Raw genomic sequence first — 21,948 nt, forward strand, 5'->3', positions numbered from 1 at the left:
TATTCTCATTCCTGCAAAGAGACTTTTTACTCCCCCCCCCCCCCCAGGAGATATTTTCTAAGACAGAAGTAAGCAATACAAAATTTATTAATAGTAACATGTTTCTGGGTCTGGTGAAGAAGAAACTTTAGTGGTGAAAGTTGCCGTCTTAGTAAGCTCTTTTAATTCCTGTTTGTTACAATTGGTTGTTCTCTGTAATGAGGAAACATCAGGTTTAGGAATGCTTGTATATTAGGAACTTCATTTTCAATGTGTTCCATGTCAACTGTAGTGCTACTTTTAATAATAAAAGCTCAGCTTACCTTTATGGCCGCCCTGTAAGTAGAGCAATCTGAATGAAGCCTTTTCAGTTGAAGTAGATGAGAATAAGTTAGATTTGGTCCGTATGAGCATAATTACTGAGTTGTATGAAATCTTGAGCTTACCTTTTTTTTTTTTTCCCAGAGACTTGACCTCCTTTTTGGAATGCTAAGAAACCATGCATTTGTAGAAACATAGGGCTATTGTTCCAACTTTTCCCTCATTGTGCAGAACGTCTGTGGTTTTTTTATGTTCTGGTTTGTTGGATTTTTTTGTCAGAAATTATGTTGAATCTGAGGCTGTCATGCTTCCAAGTGAAATAGGTCATAAATAATTTGTTTTGTTGTAGATTGTAAAATAAGTCAGATGTTTTTAATTCCTCAACCCCTTCTCCTGAGGAATTGGATGAAATTCACTTATAAATATTTCCCACTTTAAGAGACTTACTAGATGCACAGTTATAATCCAATACAGTCGAAGGAACCAGAGAATGTTTATATAAGAATTCTTGTCTTGAAATAATTTTATTGCAAACACAGTCTCTTGTTCAGTTTTGGTTCTGCCTCTATAAATACCTACAGTATCAAAGGTGGAAGACAAACTGAAGACTGATAAATGCTTCATATGACCAGCTTGCCTTTTGTAGCAAATAATTCAATTTGAACAAGAGTAAGACCTACATGAATAGTCTCAAATTAAATTATAGTGGTGATTAGCTATTTAAGGTTATGGTCTAAACTCAGGACTGAGGGAAGTTAGATCTTTTCCAACAGTTAGGATTGTTTTGGGTTTTATAACATGTAAGATAAAGTTGCCCCATTTATTTTTCATATGCCTCAATTTTATGGCATAATGGAAAAACTTTCAGCTGATTGATTTATTTTTTTTTCAGCTTATTGACTCTTCTGAATTTTCAAAGTGTACCTCTGCAATGATGGCTAATACAAAGTCTACAGAGTTGTTTTTGGTTTGTTGTTTGTTTTGGTTTTTTTTAAAATGCTAATGAAATTCTAGACTTCAACCTTAACCACTATATAAAAACATCTTCTGTTGTCTGATATTAACATATAGAAAAATAAGTAAGCCATGTTATTTTAAAAAGCCATCAATGTTATCTTTCAAAAGTTACTAACCTTAGTTATATTATCTGATTGTAATTATTTTCATCACAAGCTGAAAATGTTTTTTGTTATGGAGTATAAAAAAAAAAAACAAACTCATTTTCCCAAGTAGCCCTGGCAGCTAATTTTAGCTTCATTTCCTATAGTCAGTTGTGACAGAACTAGAAAACTGGGGGAACACTAAGAACATTTACAAGAAGTGTTGGAAGTCTAAGTACTAATTTTTGTGAAGGAATCTGGTGTCCAAAATGTAAAAGGAGGGGGAAAATGAAAATATGAGGTAAAATTGTTAATCTATTCCAGATACTTCTGTATGTGTCTACTACCGGATCAAAGCACTTGTAGAATGAAAAGTCTGCTTACCTGTCTGTGATAGGTTATAGTTATATTATTTTCATTTATTAAGGTATTTTTTAAATTTTTCAGTGATTGAACAGTATATATTGATTTATGCTGAGCATGAATTTGCCATTTATAAAGGGAGATGTCCACAGCACTGGCATTAACGTTATAAGTAGTTACATATTACATGCTATTACTCCTGTTTCTAAGGTATAATTTCAGGTCTTCCAAGGTCTAAGGAACATTCAAAGAATTGCAGTGATTTCATAAATTTAATCCTGACCTCTGGCGGCAATTGTCATGAATCGCTGCCCTAATTCAGCAGTGAAAGTTAGTTTTCCTTATTTTGATCTGAAAGAAAATGCCTTTCATTTGTCTTAAGCATATGTATTTACTGATGTAATATAAACTGTATCTTTATTTAGCCAATAGAATACAAGTTATATTTTACATTACATTAGCAAATATTATTTCTGTGAATTACTTTGCAAATACAAGCCAGAAAGAAAAATCAGGCAGAATGCCCTTTGTTGAACTTGCATAGCCTTCACTTGTTTCATACCTTTTGTTCATCAAAACAGTTGCTCCTGGGTAGCTAATGTGTTCAAAATATAATTTTTTTCTTACTTTGTGGTCTTTTGTTTATGTCATTGTATCCAAAGCTCTTGTTACTCCTTCCTTCCATTATCTTAACAGCCTATTTGGTTTGATTGTTTCTTTAAATGGTTAATTATTTGCTGGGGTATGTAACTAAGCAGATCATAAGGGATAAGGATATTTCAATGTTAAAGGTGAACTGCAAGGCTTTAAAAGAAGAAATTATAAGAATCTACATCGATAGTATTTGTGGGCTTGCAGAAGATCTCTACGCAGGTTAACCACTGGGGCCATGAGACAAAACACAGAAGTCCAATAGGCCTTGTGTAGATATCTATTAACACTGAAGTTTGTATGTGGACTACTGTCCTCATATATTGCACATGAGGGAAAAATAAATTTTCAAGTAAGAATATTCTGAAGCTAATAACTCAGTCCCAATTTTCTGCCCTGTCAGAAGTTGCCAGGCTGTTCGCAAGGCTCCTGTCAGCACAGCCCCCTCCTGCCATGCTCAGGGTGCTTTTTCCACAGGTTACAGTGCAGTTTGTTGTCTTGTCATGTTTCAACTCTCACTATACCAGAAAGCTTAAGGCATTTGAAAGGAAAAGGTATCAGATGAGAAACAGCACAGACTGCTGTGTTGCGGAAGTTCACTTCTGTGCCAGCTAAGCGCTAGACTGCTGTGAACTGAGGCAGGATTTCTGAAATTCCAGACAGTTGTTTTGAATGTGTATAGCAAAATCCAGTTTATAAGTAAAAGGTCTTTTGTAGAAATTTCAATTACTAAGGAGTCTGGAACATCTAATAAGTTAAGGCTTTTATGTCTTTCCTAGTAGCTCTTGTTCTAAAGCATTTAAGAGTCTTTGATTGTTGCACACAGAAATGCTTCACAGGAAGAGAAGCGTGTCCACAGTGGTAGATTGTAAGAATCATACACTACACCTTTGTCACTTAAGCCTAAACGAAATGGGAGTTTAAAAAAAGGAACATTTATATTAAAATACTAGTGCTACTAGCCTGGGACATGTGCCAAAATCTGAATAAAGACATTGGTGCCAGTCGCCATTTAGACACTTGTATGTCTGAATGTTGAGTGAGCATTGGGCAATACACAAACAATGTGCAGTGACTCTGTGAGTTGCCTGTACTGCTGTTTGCTGCAATTTTCTTTTTTTCTTTCTAAAATAAGGTGGTAATCTCTCTGCAGTGTCTTTCTTTTTTCTGAGGAAGTCAGGAACTGAAAGGGCACTGTGTAAGCTCTTCAAACTCTTGACCAATGCAGGTATACTCATTCTCTTAACACAAGCTCAATGACTATATTGATCCTATTTATAACAGTGTGCTTACATGTAGGGTAACTTATTGATTTTCTCAGGCATGATAGTTAGTTATAAAGAAGCCCTGGTCTAAACAATGGCAGATGTCTGAGCAGTATAGCTTCTTTTTTTCATGTAAACATAATATTTGGGTCTGAAATGCTATGATGCCTTTCTGTCTCTGGAACCATTTTTTTTTTTTATTTGAAGCTCTGATGTAATAAACAGCTCTGAGGGGAAATAGAGCTGTTCTTGCTTTCTCATTTTAAAACTTCTTTTTACACTGCTGGTTTAAAAGCCTGCCTGTCTATTTTATGGTTATTCATAAGTATCACAGCTTATTATTTTCATTTGGATGGTTTTTTCAAAAAAACATCTAACTGCTACTTTGACTTGTGCTTGCCTTTTGGAGATTTGTGATTATTGGTTTGCACGATCTGTAGACTAAAGTTCTTATAGAAACTGAAGGGGGTTGGAGTGTTAGATGAGTGAAAGAGGATTTTATTCTGATGTCTTGTGCTAAATGTGTAATTTTTCAATTTTAAGAAATTCCTTCAGTTGAGGATGAGAGTCTCTTGATGCTGCCTTTCATCTGCTATTGAGAGACTGGTGACTTCCAGAAAGAGTAAATCTTGAGGTTTATAAATATCTTTAGAAAGAATAACTGTGTTTATTAAACCAGAAATATTAAACATAAAATTTAAAATGCAATAATACTGTATTTTAACAATTTAAAGTATGAAGCTTTGCATTGACCTTTAAATGTGAATTCCTTTGTTTTCTCCAGATGTTTACATTCATGATATGGTTTTTGGTTTTAGACAGTAGTATCTATTTTTGCACTTCTAGGTGTTTTACCTGTTATCTATGTTTACTTTGATGCAATTTACTATATATAAAACTATTTTGTATTTCAAATGAAATACATTTTTGTAATATAAAAATTCCCATGGGTCTGCAGGAATCATCACATAAGATTCAAATGAATGGAAAACAGAAATCAAGCTTTATTTCAAATAATAATGTATTTAGGAATTGTCTTTATACAGGTAAATGGTTGCAGTTTTGTGACAAGAGCAGCTATACCTGCAGACTTAATCAGGGTACAGTATTGCAAATTGAATCATAATATTAATATCAAATACTAAAAACCTCAAACAATTTGTTTTGAACAAAAACTATGTTGCTGACTAATACTTTACTTTGCATGCTGTGCTCTGCATCTGCATTGTTTGTTATATGCTATACTTCTATTAAGGCTAAGATTATAAATCAGAACTTGCAGATATGCTGTATGTCAGTGCTTTAGAGGTGTGAATTATGCTAACAAAGGAAGTTACCATGGCAATAATATCTTTTATGCTGTATGGTATATTAATGTTCTAAGGTGGCATTTGATATCAGAATTTGAGTTTACTTACTGTGACAAAGCATAAAAAAATGGCATGTTAAGGAACTTGGATTGATTTAGGAAGAAGAATTTGGACTTGGAGAGATTTGTTCTGAGCATGGAATGCAGCACTCTCACACGCAGCTAGAGGTGATGGAGAATGAATTGGCTGGGAAACAACAAGAGATTGAAGAGCTAAACAGAGAGCTAGAAGAAATGAGGGCAGCATATGGTACAGAAGGATTGCAACAGGTATAAATTACCTTATGTTGCTTTCTACTTGCTACTCGGTTACATGCAAAAATGCAGAGCGTCACAGTTCACACTTAATGGCAGCTGTTAAGAATGCAGGCAATGTGTGATATAGAATTACACACAATTTCTTTCAATCACATACCATACACTCTGTTTATTTGAATGCATTTCCATTGTGTGTCCTTTTTCTCTGTATTTTGTCACTAAAATTCCAGTCTTCTTTGCAGTGACATTCTTCAAATCCAGAATGGAAGACAATTTTCTCCAAGAAAAGCCCTAATTCTTCTCTAGTTGTGCAAAGACTGCATTTCTTTAGTACCTTTCAGTTCCTCCAAGGTCAAAAAACCTCAGGTTTTACTTCCTAAGGAATGATATAACAGAGTTGATCCTTGAACTATAAAGAAATTTGTATGTAAGACTTTACAGTCTGAAATACGAGGCAACTGTGTCTGAATATTTTAATAAACACCTAGTAACTTGGGATTACAGGGAAATATTTCTTACTTCAGAAATGCCATTGGAATTTAAAGCTAAGTTTTAAAGTAAAGAATATTAATTATTTATTCTTCCAGTTTAAGGAAATGCTGCAACTCACTGAAGTCAGTGCTTTGTCATGCTTCATGTCTTACTTCTCTCTTTTAATTTGGATTCAGGTCACATTGTACTGTGGAATACCAAAATTCTTCTAATGTTCAGTCATTTTCACCTTCATTATTATTACACAACTGTAATTTTTTCTGCTTTCATTTATATTTATCTGTGAAAATGATTGTCATGTTTTCCATCATAGTAGAGTGATCTTTAAGTGGTTGCCCTGGAGGATGTGTTTTATCATTCCTTTGTTGGTGAATCGCTGGTGTTGCATTTTAAGTCAAACTTAGTTTCTAGTTACTGTGTAATGTATCTGTTGTGATAAACATAATAGTAATAATTAAAGCATAATAAAGAACATAAGCCTAACTTGAGCTTCTCACAACTGTGACTGCAGTTAGTTTTTCCTAAAAAGGGGAGAAAGTGCAAAAGTTTGCAATTTTTAATTACTGTGATTACTATTTTAAAAATGAATTTAAACTATATTGAAACAGAACAGGCTGGTACAATATTTTAATAGTTGCAGTGTATTTTTGTATGGTAATGGTACAGTGCATAATATCTCAGTTGAGAAATGCATATGGTTTACTTTTCAGAAGAAATCAAGTAATTGTAAAAGGGCAGTGTGGAAGATATGTTTTGTGCCTTAGTACTGCCTGTTTGTTAAAGAAAAAGATTGAACTAAAAATTTGAAAATTATCATATGCCAATGCGTGGATCAGAACAGATAAATGTAGTTACTCAATTTCATTGAACACATGCAAAAGGCAAGGTATGACACACTGAAGTGTCCTATTTGCTGCTAATTTTCTCCATTATATCTAGTCTATGTAGTCTATAACATGCCTATGTCTCTGTCTAGTATTTCCACTAGATTCAAGTTTTTAAAATAGGAGCTCACTACAGTGTTCTGAAAAGAACTTTGAAAGAGTTTTCTCAAATTCTTTGCATAGTTTGGCTTTTTAAAGGGACTTCTGGGTTCTATGTCCAGCTAAATAATGTCCCTCTAAATCAGTAAGCTTTTTCTGGAAGAATTATGATTTTACTTCAAGACTCAACATGTAATCTGGAGAAGCTTCTTTTTGGGAGCATTGTAAACAAAACAGTTGCAGAAGATGATTAATGGTTTAAGAAATTTGCAATATGTAGAGATGAAGCTTCCAGTAGCCTTGGATGAGTTAAAGCTGACATAGTGACTTTAAAAGGAAATTCTTATAGTTGCACATGAAAATGGTCCTAATTAACATTGTAGAATTTCTGTCTGCCTATGTATAGTCCTACATAAACACCCAAACCACTTTCAAAGGATTATTTTCTGTGCCTTTATCATGTCTTCATAATTCAAATTACAAAAGATTCATCTATTAAATACAGCCTATCAGTTTTACAGCTTGAGCTGCTCTTTTCATGGAGTTATAAATAATGTCTCTGGGCTCACAGTGCAGGACACTGCATGGAATCTTATATGCTTTTAGTATGATTAATGCCATTTATTGCACTTTCAGTGAGAGATGATACAACTTGCATTTACTGCAGGAAAAGTCTGTGGACATGAGTAGTTGAGCAAAATTGCTGAAACACTCTTAAGTAGATACCACGGTTTCCTGTATGATGGCTTGTTTATCTGGCCATGCATTTTAGTTTAAAAGCTGTTTATACATTTAACTGATTAACCTTCTTAAAGGTTCAGATTTTGTTCTTTGGTAAATATATTTTATAGAGAGGTTATATATTGTTACTTGAGGGGAAAAAAAACCCTGTTTTTGAAGTATTTACAAATAGTTTGTGAAAACATAAATGCTGTAGTAGGTCTGTGTGACATCTTTTAAATGGAGAGGTTACGTATTCCTTCTTAACTAGAATAAACTAGTTGTTGTTGTGGGAGTTTTTTGTCTGTGGCTTTGATGTGCACCAATAGTTTGAATTTTATCTTTCATAGCTGCAAGAATTTGAAGCTGCTATCAAAAAAAGAGATGACATTATCACTCAACTCACTACTAATCTACAACAGGCACGGAAAGAAAAGGATGAAACTATGAGGGAGTTCTTAGAGCTTACTGAACAAAGTCAAAAACTGCAAATTCAGTTTCAGCATGTAAGTTGATCACTATTTATTTGGGTTTGAAAATTTGCTCTAAAGGGTCCATAAAGGGACCTGCAGAAACAGGATTTTTTGTGCAGTTTTGAAAAATTGGCCTATTAGTGTAGATAAGCAGTCACTTTACTGGTTCTACAGTTATCATTATAGTACCTGGTTTATTGTTCTAATTCACTATAAAATAGAAAAGATTAGTATGTGGTCTTCCCCAGTATGTGGTGATAAATAGTGGATGATGGAAGTTATCTTAGAAAGAAACTTGCATAATTACTTCCCAGAGCTTTTTGGGCTGAAATCCAACCTGGTGCCTTTGAAAAGAAAAAAGGCAGCCATCAACTTTAGTGGGTCACTATTTCATGCTCCAGTCCTTCCTATATTTTTCAGTAAAATCTGCCTCTTGTGCTGTTATTAGAAGGTAATTTAAATATTAAGTTAAATTTCGTAGAAGCATTTTTTCTAAAAAGCTCTAGTAATTGAGGTGCTATGGACATTCTGTTAATGTGTGACTACAGCTTACTTTGTTGCCATTGAATATTGTAGTGTTTTGTGCTTTATAAGTACTTTATGTTGTTTTATTGAGCTTCCAGTGGATTTTATTCTGAAGCTTGAGTTTTTACTATTAAATATCTAATTTTGGGGACGGTGTTTACAACTAGTTCATTTTAGTACTTTGAAGTGTTTCTGAGACACTGCTGCTAGCTCACTATAAAATTATTCATATTAAATATTTTAAAGACCAAGTCTTTGGGCTTGTGGTGTGGAGGAGGAAAGTGAAGGTCACTTTCTGTAATGCAAGCTGTTAATGAAAAAAAAAATATATATTAGGTTTTATTTTTTTAAAACATTCAAGTTGCAGGCAAGTGAAGCCCTAAGAAACACCAGCCATAGTTGCACAGCTGCTGATTTATTGCAAGCCAAGCAACAGATAATTTCACATCAGCAGCAGCTAGAAGAACAAGAATGTCTGCTGAAGAATTCTCAAAAAAAGAATGAAGAATTTGAAGCAGAGATTACACATCTTCGAGACATAATCACAATGTATGAAATGGTATGTTCTGTACTAGAAAGATCTCTTTTTTTTTCTTTTCAGTATTTTGTAGTTCCTTTGAAATTTAAAGGCCAAAGCACAGATTCTGTGTGCTGCTTATTATGGGTACAAAGTTTTAAGAACAGCTTCAGTTAGTTAACACATAATACATTTGTATTTAAAACTGAAATGTTTATGACAGTATTATGTATCATGTTTTTAGAAATTGCAGAAATATATACAACAAAGGATGACACTGCACGATATATTAGAATGCCTTCATTAAAAATTACATAATTTTGTTAGGAAAAAAGTAAAAATGACCTGCTTGAAAAAATCTTGTCTGTTTTAGGGAAAGAAAGAATTCTTCTCTTCGTGTACATTTTTCTTGTTATCCTTCATGGGAAACATCTTAAAAGTACCTAAAAAAATTAAATGTCATCAAAAGTGACACAGTTTTCAATAGGTTGCAACAATTTTTATTTTTTACATACTGCTGTAAAAAATGGAAGTGATTTTGGTGGGGGAGTGTGGGAAGAGGGAGTGCTGATGCAGGGGCGGGAAGGGATTATCACTTATTGCAAAGGTACAGAAAATCTCCAAATGAGGTCAACAAATTTATATTTACTTTTTGTAAATGATCATTAACCTTATAAAGAAGGGCAGTGTGTTTAAATAACTAAGTCTAGAAATGTTCTTACATGTTCAGATAATGAACTAAAAATAATGTTGTTGCTCATTTTTTTTAAAGGAAAAACACAAAAGTGTAGGAGAAGATTCAAGTAAACTAAAAGAAAAAGAAGCATTAGTTGAAGAGCTGGAAGCAAAACTTGGAGAAGAAGAAAAAAAATCATTTCAGCTTAGGGAAAAATTATCAGATGTCAGCAAATTACTTGAAGAATTGCAAGAACAAACTTCACTAAAGAACCAGGAGATAAGTAATATGAAAGTTGAACTTACCACCTATAAGCAGAAAGAAAGACAATGTTCTGATGAAATAAAACAATTAATGGGAACTGTGGAAGAATTGCAGAAGCGATGTTATAAGGACAGCCAGTCTGAAGCTGACATTGTGCAAAGAATGGAATTAGAAACACAAAGGAGACTGGCACAACTTCAGGCTGAATTAGATGAAATGCATGGCCAGCAGATTGTACAAATGAAGCAGGAATTAATTAAGCAACACGCGGTGGAAATAGAACAGTGTCTTTTGCAACAAAAAGCAGAATTGGAGAAAACATCAAGTCTATGTTTGAATGAGAATGTCAGTAAAGATCAATTGCATTTAATGAATATTAAAATTAGTGAATTGAATGTAAAATTGCAGGATGCTGATAACGAAAGGGAAAAAATAAAGCAAGAATTGTTACAACAGATGGAAGTCATTTCAGCAGAGAAGTCTCTTCAACAAACTAAAATCGAAGATCTTTTCCAAGAGCTGAATTTTTCAAGAGAGCAGGTTCAAAGAGCCAAACAAACTATAGTGGATATGGAATGTAGATTAAATGAAGCTGAAAAATACCAGCCTGTGATTGAAGATTTAAAAACTCAGTTGGCTTCTGCCTCTGAATTTAGGAAGGAATTAGAATTAAAACATGAGGCAGAGGTCACAAATTACAAAATTAAACTTGAAATGCTGGAAAGGGAGAAGGATGCAGTTTTGGACAGGATGGCAGAATCCCAAGAAGCAGAGTTAGAGAGACTGAGAACAAAGCTGCTTTTTAGTCATGAAGAGGAACTTTCCAAACTTAAAGATAACTTGCAAAAAGAGCACCTCATCAACATGGAAAGCCTTAAAGATGACTTGAATATGCACCATAAACATCAGTTAGATGAAGTACAAAATGAAATGAGTCAAAGGATAGAAGCCATACAATATGAAAAGGATGGCTTAATCACAAAACAAAATCAGTTGATATTGGAGATTTCAAACCTAAAAGATTTACAGCAGTCTATTGTAAACTCTAAATCTGAAGAAATGACACTTCAAATCCATGAGCTGCAGAAGGAGATTGAAGTGCTTAGGCAAGAGGAGAAAGAAAAAGGTACCCTTGAACAAGAAATTCAAGAACTGCACCTTAAAACTGAGTTGATGCAGGAACAAATGAGGGAGAGAGAAGATAGCCTCAAAAAAAAATGTTCAGAACTTGAAACACAAAATAACCTTCTTAAGGAGGAAAACAAAACTCTGGAAGAGAAATTAAAAAATATGTTGGTAAGCTCCGAAGAAGATGTAATTTTTAACAACAGTGTTACCTCTAAGACAGAAATTTTGGACTTGCAAAAAAGAATAGAAAAGCTGATTAGTGAAAATGAGCAACTTAAAAACCAAAATCATCAACTCCAAGAAGATACTGAAAGGCAGAAGAGTGCCTTTTCATTTACTGAGAAAAAACTTGAAGCTAATTATAAAGAGCTGCAGCAAGAATGCGCAAATCTTCTGAAGGCAAAATCTGAATTAGAAGAGAACAAGAATAAGCAGGAAGCTGAGTATGAAAACAAGCTCAAAGCTTTGTATGAAGAACTTCACCACTTACAAAGCAATAGACCAGTTTTATTTAAAACGAAAACTGCTTGTTTTGAAGGGAGTAAAGAAATCAACGTGTCCAGGACAGACACATTTGAGGCTGGAGAAGTTGTTGAGAAAGATGCAACAGAACTTATGGAAAAGCTTGAGGTTACCCAGCGTGAGAAACTGGAATTATCCCTGAGACTTTCCAATCTCTCTGAAAAGCTGGAGTCAAAGCTTAGAGAAATTTGTCATTTAAATGAAAAAGTTAAATCCTTAGAAGATGAGAAAGAACAAGCTCTAGCAAAATGTAAAGAACTAGAAGTCATAATTAGCCATACTCAGAAAGGAAATAGTAGTAGTAATGAACCTAAGATGAAGTATTCTAAGGTAGAAGGTCCAAAGACTGCTGCTCCAGTATCTGAAAGTAGAAATAAAACCCCTGCTCAAAGGAATAAAGTTGATGAAGGAATAAACATAAGAGAAAATCTAGGTTTGGGTAAAGATATCAGTCCTGAGGTAACAAAAAGAGAGGAAGATCAGCAAATGTTTCAATTGGAACAGCAGCCTTGTGTAAAACATGTGCATGGAGTGACAGACGGGCTGACAGAGGAAACATCATTAATAGCCATTACACAGAGTGAAAATAATAAACTACAGCAGCAAGTGGATGCCTTAGTATCAGAACAGGTATGTTACATAAAGCAGTATAAAAAATAATTCACCTGTGTGAATTTGTAGGTGCTTGTACTTGGTAATTTGCGTCATGTTTTTTCTATGAGCTGCTCTGAAGTACAAATGTGTACTCCTGTGTGTGGGGCAGCGTGGCCAGTGGTTCAAAGTGGTGACATGAATGACCAGAATGATAACCATAGTCAATGTGTATGAGGATGCTACTTTTCAGTGAAATAAATACTCTTCCCTTACATTTAATTAAATCAACAGCAACAACAAAAGGTAAGGGGAAGACATCTAGAGCACTTCACACTTTGAAATAGCATTTAACTTACTTAATTGAGGTGAAAATTTATTCAGAGCATAATTTTTTTAACCTGTGTTTGGCTTTTCAGTTCTCTAAGTACTCATTCAAACAATGTAAAGAGGTAATTGAACTCTTTATTTCTTCAGTAATCTTTATGAAACTTGTGAAATATGTAACTTGTGAAGTACTGATTTTAGATTATTAAAATATTTGTGTATGGGGTTATCACTTAAGAAATGTATCTGAATGTGAGTGTGAGAAATGTGTGAAGATGTGTGTATATCATGTGATTCTAACCAGCCTATGTTTTGCTTGAGAAATTTCGCTTATATTTTTTTTCTATTGTAAATAAATTGCAGGTAGTATGGAAAGGATTGTTATTTGCCGATAAAAGTACCTAAATATTGAATCACCAGTATTTAATTAGGTGCTGTAATCATAAATCTGGCATTAATGATGATAATGTTGAATAGGATGCTGCAAGAATGATGCAACTTAGTTTTCTGTAGAAATAGATATTAACCAGTCTTCTATTTTTTTAGATTGGTTTGTATTTTTTGTGTTCTGTAAGTCCACCTAATGGTGAACTAGTACCACCACTGCCTAATTTTATGCTGTCTTGTTGTTCATTTCCCAAGAAATGAAATCACAGGTAAAGCTGCGTTTGAAGCAGTTGTGAGTAGAACAGAGCTGCAGCTGCATAATGTAGTGTTTTGTTTTTTTTTTTCATGAGGTTGTGATGAAAGTCTTGGGATTTCCTGCCATGGAACTAAAAAATTATGATCCAGAGGTGTCTAAAAACCATTTCAAACTGAGACTCTAAATAGCTCAGTATTGGCATATCCTAAGCATGTTTTTGCTTTAGCAGTAACAGTCCCACAAGTGCGGGCTAGAACTGTAAGCCTTGGCAATAATTGTATTTGGAGTGAGCTTTCTTAATTTAATGTATTGGTAGTGATATTGCTCTCACTTCGTTGGGGTAAAATTCACTAGGTTTTTATTGCTGCAAAATAGGAATTTAAGCATATTGAGTTTCATTGATTTTTAGTTCAGTTTTTATTTTAAGTTGAAGAAGTGTAATTCTATTTGTTACAACTGTATTTTTCAAACTGTGTGTATATTGACATTTACCTAAAGTATACCACATATGCAGCATTCCATTCAACAGATTATTAATTTCCAAAATTTGCAAAGATAGTTTTTTTTAAAAAAAATTTCTTTGCCCTTTGTAAAATATGTATTTTTATTCAAAGACTGACTTGCAGCTACAGATGGAAGCACAACGCATTTGCCTGTCCCTGGTTTATTCAGCTCATGTAGAACAGGTTCGTGAGTACCTGGAAGCAGATAAAGAGAGTGCACTTTGCAGTCTTAAAGAGGAGCTTGAACATAGTCACCTACAAGAGTTGAATGATCTTAAAAAGATGCATCAGCTGGAGCTCCAGACCTTGAAAATTCAACAAGCAGGTAACTTGACCAAAATTATGGGAGTGAAGCACTTCAGATGAAAAACAGTGTATTTTAAAAGAAAACAAGCACAAATGTTTATGCTTGTAGCATAAATTGTATAAATAAATTGTATTTGTAGAGCATTTTGAAGTGGTTTTGTACCAAATTGTTTACCCGTGACAAGTGGTCTTTTACTCAGCATACTTAAAAATCAAAAAAGGAATAATTATATATATATTTTTTTAAAAAGGAACAGGAAATATTATAACTCATGTTCTGCTATTTGTATTAGAATGTTAGAATGGTTTGAGTTGGAAGGGACCTTTAAAAGTCATCTAATCTGACATTAAGACTAGATTATTAGGTCCACGTTTGACTACACTAGACCTAACATTGGACTAGATTATTAGGTCAGTTAACTGTAAAGAACTATAAAATAGAATCACTTATAAGGTTGTATTCCTGTCTGAAATAATAAGCAAATGCATCAGCAAAATATTTTGGGGCTTGTTTCATTCTTTGTTCTTTCTTTCTTTTTTCCTGCATTGGCTCCCCGCCCACATTGCATTAACTAAGCTTCTTTGCTGCTACTTTCTTACTACCTTTTGCATCACTGAGCTTTTATGTTATTGTGATGGTTTTCTATCCTTGCTTTTCTTGTCATCCCATGATTTGCCCTTGTGTAGTTTTTTTGGCTGAAGTTCTTTGCTCTCCAGTATTTTTCTGTGAAGTTTGATCTTTCTATGGGTTTCTAACATACAAAGCCATTTCTTATCCCTTACTCCTCTTGAACATGCAATTCTACCATAATAATTGAATCTGTCTGTGTGATGGAACAAGAAAGAGGAGGGAAAAAAGACAACTTACACCTTTTTAAGAGCTGAAGGGGCAGCCTCACTGAGGCAGGAAATTAGGCCCTAGAAAAGTTGTTGTGCATCTAGTGTTTAGAAATAATATTAATAATTTGTGTTTGTAGGTGATGAATTCAAATCTACACAAAGTCTTATAGAAAAGCTGAGTGAAGCTGTAACTGAGGAATGTTCTAGGCTTTCTCAGGTAAGACTTAACAAAAATCATTTTTTTTTAATTGAAATATTGAAAATTAAAAACTATGAATACAGTGAGTCATCATATTTTTCTACATATTTTTTAACAGGTTTTCTTGGCAGCTTTTAACTTTGCATTGATCTCAAAATAGAGACTGCAAAACCTCAGGTTCCCAAATAGAACTGCAAGGTTTTTTTGTATTTTTCCCCATACTGTTTTATGTCCTTGTCCAAACAATTCTTATGTCTTATACCTAGTCTTAATGTTCTGTCTAATTGTTTGTCTTATATCTACTAGTTCAGAAGTATTTTTTTTCCTTTCTGTTTGTCTCTGGCTATACATTTTTTATTTAAAAGTGGTCTGATGTCATGCACATTTTGACACACAGGATTTCATTCTCTCATATCTGCAATAAGATAATTTCTTTCTTAGCCACAGCACAATTTTTAAAGACTTAAAGGTATCTAAGAATCTAACAAAATTGGCATCTATAGTGTTTTCAGTATTACAGTAAAAAAAGCACATCTATGCCATCATTTCCACAGAAGATAAAACTCCTGAAATTTCTGCCCCCATTTTTCTTGTTTTCTTTGTGAATTGCGATTGATAAATTAACAAACAATTCTCCACTTTTTTTTTTCCTTTGTTTCATTTGTTGTGCAGGTTTTGTGTGACAATCAGAATGAACACTCTTCAGCTACTGTAGAAGTTGGTGATAAGGAACAAGATATTTTCTCTAGACCTGCTGCCGTGAGAGAAAAAAGGAGAGTAGAATTTGCAATAGACAGAGGTCAAGCTCAAGGTAATGGCGTTGTACTCTCATGCTAGTCAAAAAAACCCACTAATTTCAAATATTTCAAACAGACAGTTATGCCATTAGTTGTTCAGGTGTTAATTAATATGCCTAAATGGCTTAACTAGAGATCTTCTCTCTACTCTGAACGACTTATTTTTTATTATTAATATTTTCTTGTGCTGTATTCATGATAGTGGAAATGAGTGAAAAAAATGTTGTGGGTTTTTTTTTTCCTCCTTTTTTTGTAGAAGAAGCTAGAAGCACCACCAAAAAATTCATATAAATCAATACTATATTAAAAATGCATCCAAAATTTGGAAAGGGCCTCACTTGTTTCAATAGTATGTAATCGTTATTAGATCATTCTTCGGTGGAGAACTTGTGAACAATTCACAGTATTAAAACTTATGGTAAAATGTTTTATTTCATTTTTTTAAGTCCCTGGTTATTTTTGTAATTTAGCTGTGCAAGAACATTTGGATGCACTTCTACAGAAGATAATGGAAGAATACAGTAAGCTGAAAGCACTTCAAACACAGCTGCTGAAGGACTGTGAACAGGTAAACTTTTAATGAATTGAGCATATGAGTATATTAGCATTTGAATTTTCTCTCTTGTATGAATTTCCTCTGGATGAGTGAATAATGTGTCTGAAATTGTGTTTTATGTGTCCTTGTTGAATGACAGAGCAAGGTAATGATTTGATAAAATGGAGACAGCTGTCACAGAATTGTGGAATGGCTGAAGTCAGAAGGCACCTCTGTAGTTCATCTAGTCCAACCTCTGTCACAAAGCAGGGTCTGCTAGAGGAGGTTGCTGAGGACTCTGTCAAGCCAAATTTTTAGTATCTTCAAGAATGGAGACTCTACAAGCTGGGTGGGCAGCCTTATCTTCTTCAGGGTATACATTGCCAGCTCTCTCAGCCTTTCCTTGTAAGACAAACGCTCCAAGCCCCTCATCTCCTTTGTGACCATCTGCTGAACTCATGCCAGTATGTCTATTTCTCGCTTAAACTAGGGCTGCAGCTCTGAAACCAGCACTCTAGATATGTCTCGCCAGAGCTGACTAGAGAGGATCACTTCCCTCAACTTGATGGCAAACTTCCTAATGCAGCCCAAGAGGTTGTTGGACGTGTCATAATGGCACATTGCTGTTTCCTATTAAAATGGTGCCCAGCAAGGCCCCCAGGTCCTTTTCTTCCTTTTATGCAAAGCTGCTTTCCTGCCAGTCAGTCCTCTGCATGCAGTGGTGCACAGGGTTGCAAGACCTGCCATTTGCCTTCATTGGACTTCATGAGGCTCCTCTCAGCCCATTTCTCTGGCCTCGTCTCTTGAAACAGCAGCACAACCATCTGGCGTATCAACTGCTTCCCCCATTTTTGTACAGTCTGCAAACCTGATGGGGGTGCATTTTTGTCTTATCATCCAGAACATTAATGAAAAAGTTAAACAATGTTGGCTCCAGTATTGACCAATTAGGTACACCACGAGTTATTGACTTCCAACTGGACTTTTTGCCGCTGCTCACAATCTTTTGATCCCAGCAGATCAGCCAGTTTTCAGTCGATTTTCTCCATCCCCATTCTTCATAAGTTTTTCTGTGGGCACGTAATGGGAGGAAGTGTCAAAAGGTTGGTCAGGTATGATTCCTTCTTCATAAATCCATACTGACTACTCCCAAAGGTAATATCTTCTCAGCCTCACGTGTTTGGAAATTATTTCCAGGATTATTTGCTTTGTCACCTTCCCAGAGGTCAAAGTGAGGTTTACTTGCTTGTAGGTCCTCAAATTTTCCTTCTTTCTCTTCTTGAAGGTGGGAGTGTTTTTATCTAGTCCTCAAAAAACTTCCCTCAATCAGCAGGACCTTTAAAAGCTAATTGAGAATAGCCGCACAATAATATAGACAAGCTCCCTCAGCACCCCTTTGTGTACCCCACCAAGCATCACCAGATTGTTCATGTCCAGTTTGTTCTGTAACCTGATCCTTCTTCACCAAGGTTGTCTTCCTTGCTCCAAACTTCTACACTCATCTCAGCATCCTGGAATCCTAAAGACAAATTTTAGTAGTAAATTTGGAGTTAGGTACTTCCATGTATTAAACAGAGTACACTAACAAAGTATCTCTAAAGATGGTTGCAGGTCATGTGTATTGATATATACACATGTACCAAAAAAAAAAATTGTATGTGGAAACTATCTTGGGCCACTAAGGTATTAGTGGCTTCATCTCCTTCTTGGATTCAGAGGCATTATAAGGTTTATATCCAGAGAGAGGAGTCTGAGATTTACAAATAGATATAATGTGTCATTTCAGGCTGTGAAGTGAAACATTGTTACACTGGTTACACACACTTGTGCATTGGCCAGCAACCTTACTTAAATGCTTACAGTTGTAGTTAATACTTTTGCATTATTGCTAGACAAATTGTTGTCATTTTTATTTACTTGATTATTTTTCAGGTCAAAGAACCATGGCTGTCTTCTTCAGAAAGGAGGAAAGAGGAGGAACCCAGCCATCTGGAAACAAGAAAGGAATGTCTGCAGACCTCTCCACAGGGTCTAATGGGTAAATAGATGCATATGCTGTTTTTAATATATGTCTATTTAAAGAGAAAGTAAAGACAATTACATTAAGATTTAACTGTTTCATAGCTTACTGCAACTTGAAGCAAATGAGAGTTTTGCAGATTTTGCAGTATGATACTCTGGTTTTCTTAAATCTCTAGGATATTTTGGAATTATGTCTTTTCCAGTTTGCCACAGTTAAAGCTCGTGTTACCCATATCAATCTTCTGTTTTTCAAAACTACATTTAAGTTATTTATTATGGAAAAGTGATTAAAATTAGAAGATTTTTTAACTACAATAATTATTCAGTCCATCACTGCTAATAATTTGGGAGAGAGTTAATTTATACAAATATAATTTATTCCCCCCTTCCTTCAAATAACATATATAGATCCAAAGATTCAACAATACTGTTCAAAGGAGATAGGAGACCTTAAAACACAGCTTGAAGAACAACATGCTCAAGAACTGGAACACCTCCAGTCCTATTTCCAACAACAGCTGAAAGAAAGTGATGAGAGGGACACAACAGAAATTGTCCATCTGCAGGATAAGCTTCAGAATTCTGGGGTATCCTCTGACCACACAAGGTATTAATCAGTTCTTTAATGCTTATAACTTCGCACTGTGTACAAAAAGACACATTTCACATAACCATGCATGTAAAGCTACATATTCTACTTCAAAATTCAAGGAATTCTTTATAAACACATTACTTTTTACATTGTTTTGTTCCTTCAGAAGTTGAATGTTATGAAGAAATGATGTAAACATTGCAAACTAGGTAGTGCAACATTTAAAATTTATTACATATTTATAGTTAATAGAAGATTATTTTATTATTAGAATAATGCATAAATATCATTTCATATATGGAATAATAAAATCACAGAATGTCTTGGTTTGGAAGAGACCTCTGAAGGTCATCTAATCCAACCCCCCTAACAATAAGCGGAGTCATATCCAACCAGAATAGATTGCTCAGAGCCCCATCAACCTGACCTTGAATGTCTCCAGGGATGGGGCCTCTATCACCTCTCTAGGCAACCTGTTCCAGTGATCCCCCACCCTCAAATTACAGAACAGTTTCCTAATGTCCAACCTAAATCTACCTTCTCTAGCTTAAAACCATTACCGCTTGTCCTGCTGTTACAATCTCTTGTGAACAGGTCTTCCCCAGCCTTCTTGAGATAGAATGTCTCACAGACAATAAACTTACTTTCTAACTTTATCTATTTCGTACCCTGTCTTCTAGTGAGGGAGTCATGTCTTCTTGATAGCAGATCACAAATACTAGAGGAGAGATTATTTTTTTAGGTAGTTTGATACTGTATTTTATTCTTTCCGCAGTGTATTTCACTCGAGTCTTTTTCAGTATGTAGTGAAAGGGAATCTAGAGTTCTGGTGGTTTGTGGTGGTGGTTTGTTTTTTACCAATTGATAGCACTCTGAATATACAGAGAAGTTCTGTTGGAAAAGACAGTGTCTGAATATATTTCTGCATGTCATTAGCTAAATACAAAATTATTCATATTGGATTTCTTACTGTTTTCCTGCGTATACCTCATCTATATAACACAAGAAAGCAAGCAGTGCATCTGTTGATAAGCATCAATTTAAGAGAATCAAAAGAAATATAACCATGTTCTAGGTGTCTGTGTGGCTTCGTACACACAGCCATTTTGGCTCCTCTCATATCCTCATGATTCAAACAGGTGCTTTTGACTTAACTGTGTACAGATACTGAGCACAAAATATTCCCAGGGAATATAAAGTAAAAGTAAGTTGTTTGTGAGGTTCTTGGCAAAACTGGTGTTAAGATGTGTTACGCTGAGAGGAAGAGCTACCATTTGGAAGGCAGATGAATTATAACGTCAAATATATTAAATTAATAGCATGGGAAAAGGCGTGTTTCGAAGAAAACATTTGCAGTTATTAGTCTTTACATATATATAACGTATATGTATATTTGTATGATACATATTTGAATAGAGGAAAACCAAGATATACTGAAATACTAATTCATTTATTTTTTTATTTCTCCCCTCTGCTTCTTTTACCTTTTTAGTGTATCCACAGATTCACAAATAAAGCTAAAAGAAGTCTTCAAGGAAGTGAAGTGCATTGAAAATCGTCATCAGCAAAGACCAGATGAAGCACTAAAGGTACATAACTCAGTTCCCAACTAATACACGTATGATCAAGATAATTTAGGTACTTTGGGTTCTAAGGTGAGATTGAAATATGGACTAATAATTGGTAGTAGCAAAGTAACTATCATGTTAGTACTATGCTATACTATTAGATGGTCTATATTTAGAGGAAAAGGATCTAAATATAGGCTACTTCCTGCTATAGTGGAAAAAAATTAGGATTCAAATTCTGGGATTTTGTCAGGTGTCTTTAAAATATTGTGACTTTTCTTTAAGCATTTTTAATGGAGGACAGTGATTTAAGTGAAATCCTAGTACTTTGTAAGCATAGACTGCACAATTTTTAGAAAAAAATTTGAAAAAGTAATCCCAAATATCTCAGAAATCATATGCAATTGGAAAAGAACACATTCCTTCCGTAGTACTGCTAGAATCCTGGCTCAGCAATTCTGTCTTTTGAAAAATAGTGGTGCTGTTTTGTACTGTGGTCCTCTGCTTTCTTACCTGTTTTCTCTGCATATGACAATTCAAATAGTGCTGGAAGAACAGTTGTTGCAAACTCAACTTTTAAAATTAATTTTGAAGCAGAGACAAGACCTTTAACTGGTTATTTTATGTTGTGGTACAAAACTATGTGATTTGCATGAAATTAAGATGACTAAGAAAAAAAAAATGTCAGATTGAAACTTATACAATTAACAAAATAAAAGGACAAAGATGTGATCTGAGATTTCATGGTTTTCTTGCAGCTTTCTAGTGAAATTGAAATGCAGAATGATACGGATGTTTTTCAGTTGCTAGAAAAACAGTACCAAGAAAGATTAGAAGAAGAAATAGCAAAGGTATCATTTTTATCTTGTTACTTTCAAGTATGTTTAAAAGTTACTGTCACTTTCATTTGCCATTTCTGACAATTCAGGCAGTTGCAACAGCATATGCTAACTTTTGTTTGACTTATTTACATTGAATTGTTTCATTCTGATTCTGGAAGGGGAAAGTCCTGAAAAAAATTATGAAAAAAATTGTGTTTTTTCAGTTGTCTCACCTATTCCTAACTCATAATTTCTGTTCATGTGGAGGCTGGTAGTGATGTTTTACTTTAGTACTTAAAAGAAAATGGGCAACACACAACCCTACTTAACACTAGAATTTATTTAGAAAATCTGAGGCTTAGAGAGTGGATTTATTGCTACTTCAGGCTTAACACTTGGTCAGTTCAAAATATTTTGCACTCAACAGTTTCACACTATTTTCTGATACTTTATGTTGCATTTTAATATATTGTGTAAAATGAATAGTTTTTAATTGGATCTAGTGGCTTTCTCTTAAATAGAATTGTTTGTGAATTTGCTTTTTCACTTTCCGACAATTTTTCACTTCTTTGCAGAATGCAAAATCATCTCAGCGTTC

At 34.4% G+C, this 21,948-nt stretch overlaps 1 protein-coding gene across 6 annotated transcripts in view; it reads left to right on the forward strand.

Annotated features, from left to right (window-relative positions):
• The window catches only part of AKAP9 (A-kinase anchoring protein 9), a 113,268-nt gene that overhangs the window by 34,224 nt on the left and 57,096 nt on the right, over positions 1-21,948 (forward strand). For 3 of the 6 annotated variants that reach the window (XM_051612509.1, XM_051612504.1, XM_051612505.1), the window contains exons 4-16: positions 4,726-4,779; positions 5,148-5,318; positions 7,852-8,007; positions 8,861-9,058; positions 9,789-12,236; positions 13,782-13,995; positions 14,954-15,033; positions 15,688-15,826; positions 16,283-16,380; positions 18,280-18,385; positions 18,778-18,976; positions 20,454-20,550; positions 21,288-21,380. In XM_051612509.1, the coding sequence (XP_051468469.1) occupies positions 4,726-4,779; positions 5,148-5,318; positions 7,852-8,007; positions 8,861-9,058; positions 9,789-12,236; positions 13,782-13,995; positions 14,954-15,033; positions 15,688-15,826; positions 16,283-16,380; positions 18,280-18,385; positions 18,778-18,976; positions 20,454-20,550; positions 21,288-21,380 (4,053 nt within the window). The remainder of the gene's footprint in view (positions 1-4,725; positions 4,780-5,147; positions 5,319-7,851; positions 8,008-8,860; positions 9,059-9,788; positions 12,237-13,781; positions 13,996-14,953; positions 15,034-15,687; positions 15,827-16,282; positions 16,381-18,279; positions 18,386-18,777; positions 18,977-20,453; positions 20,551-21,287; positions 21,381-21,948) is intronic. The other 3 variants (XM_051612507.1, XM_051612506.1, XM_051612508.1) reach the window with 3 other exon arrangements.

The sequence above is a fragment of the Apus apus genome, chromosome 2 (genome assembly GCF_020740795.1).
Source record: "Apus apus isolate bApuApu2 chromosome 2, bApuApu2.pri.cur, whole genome shotgun sequence".
Lineage (NCBI taxonomy): Eukaryota > Metazoa > Chordata > Aves > Apodiformes > Apodidae > Apus > Apus apus.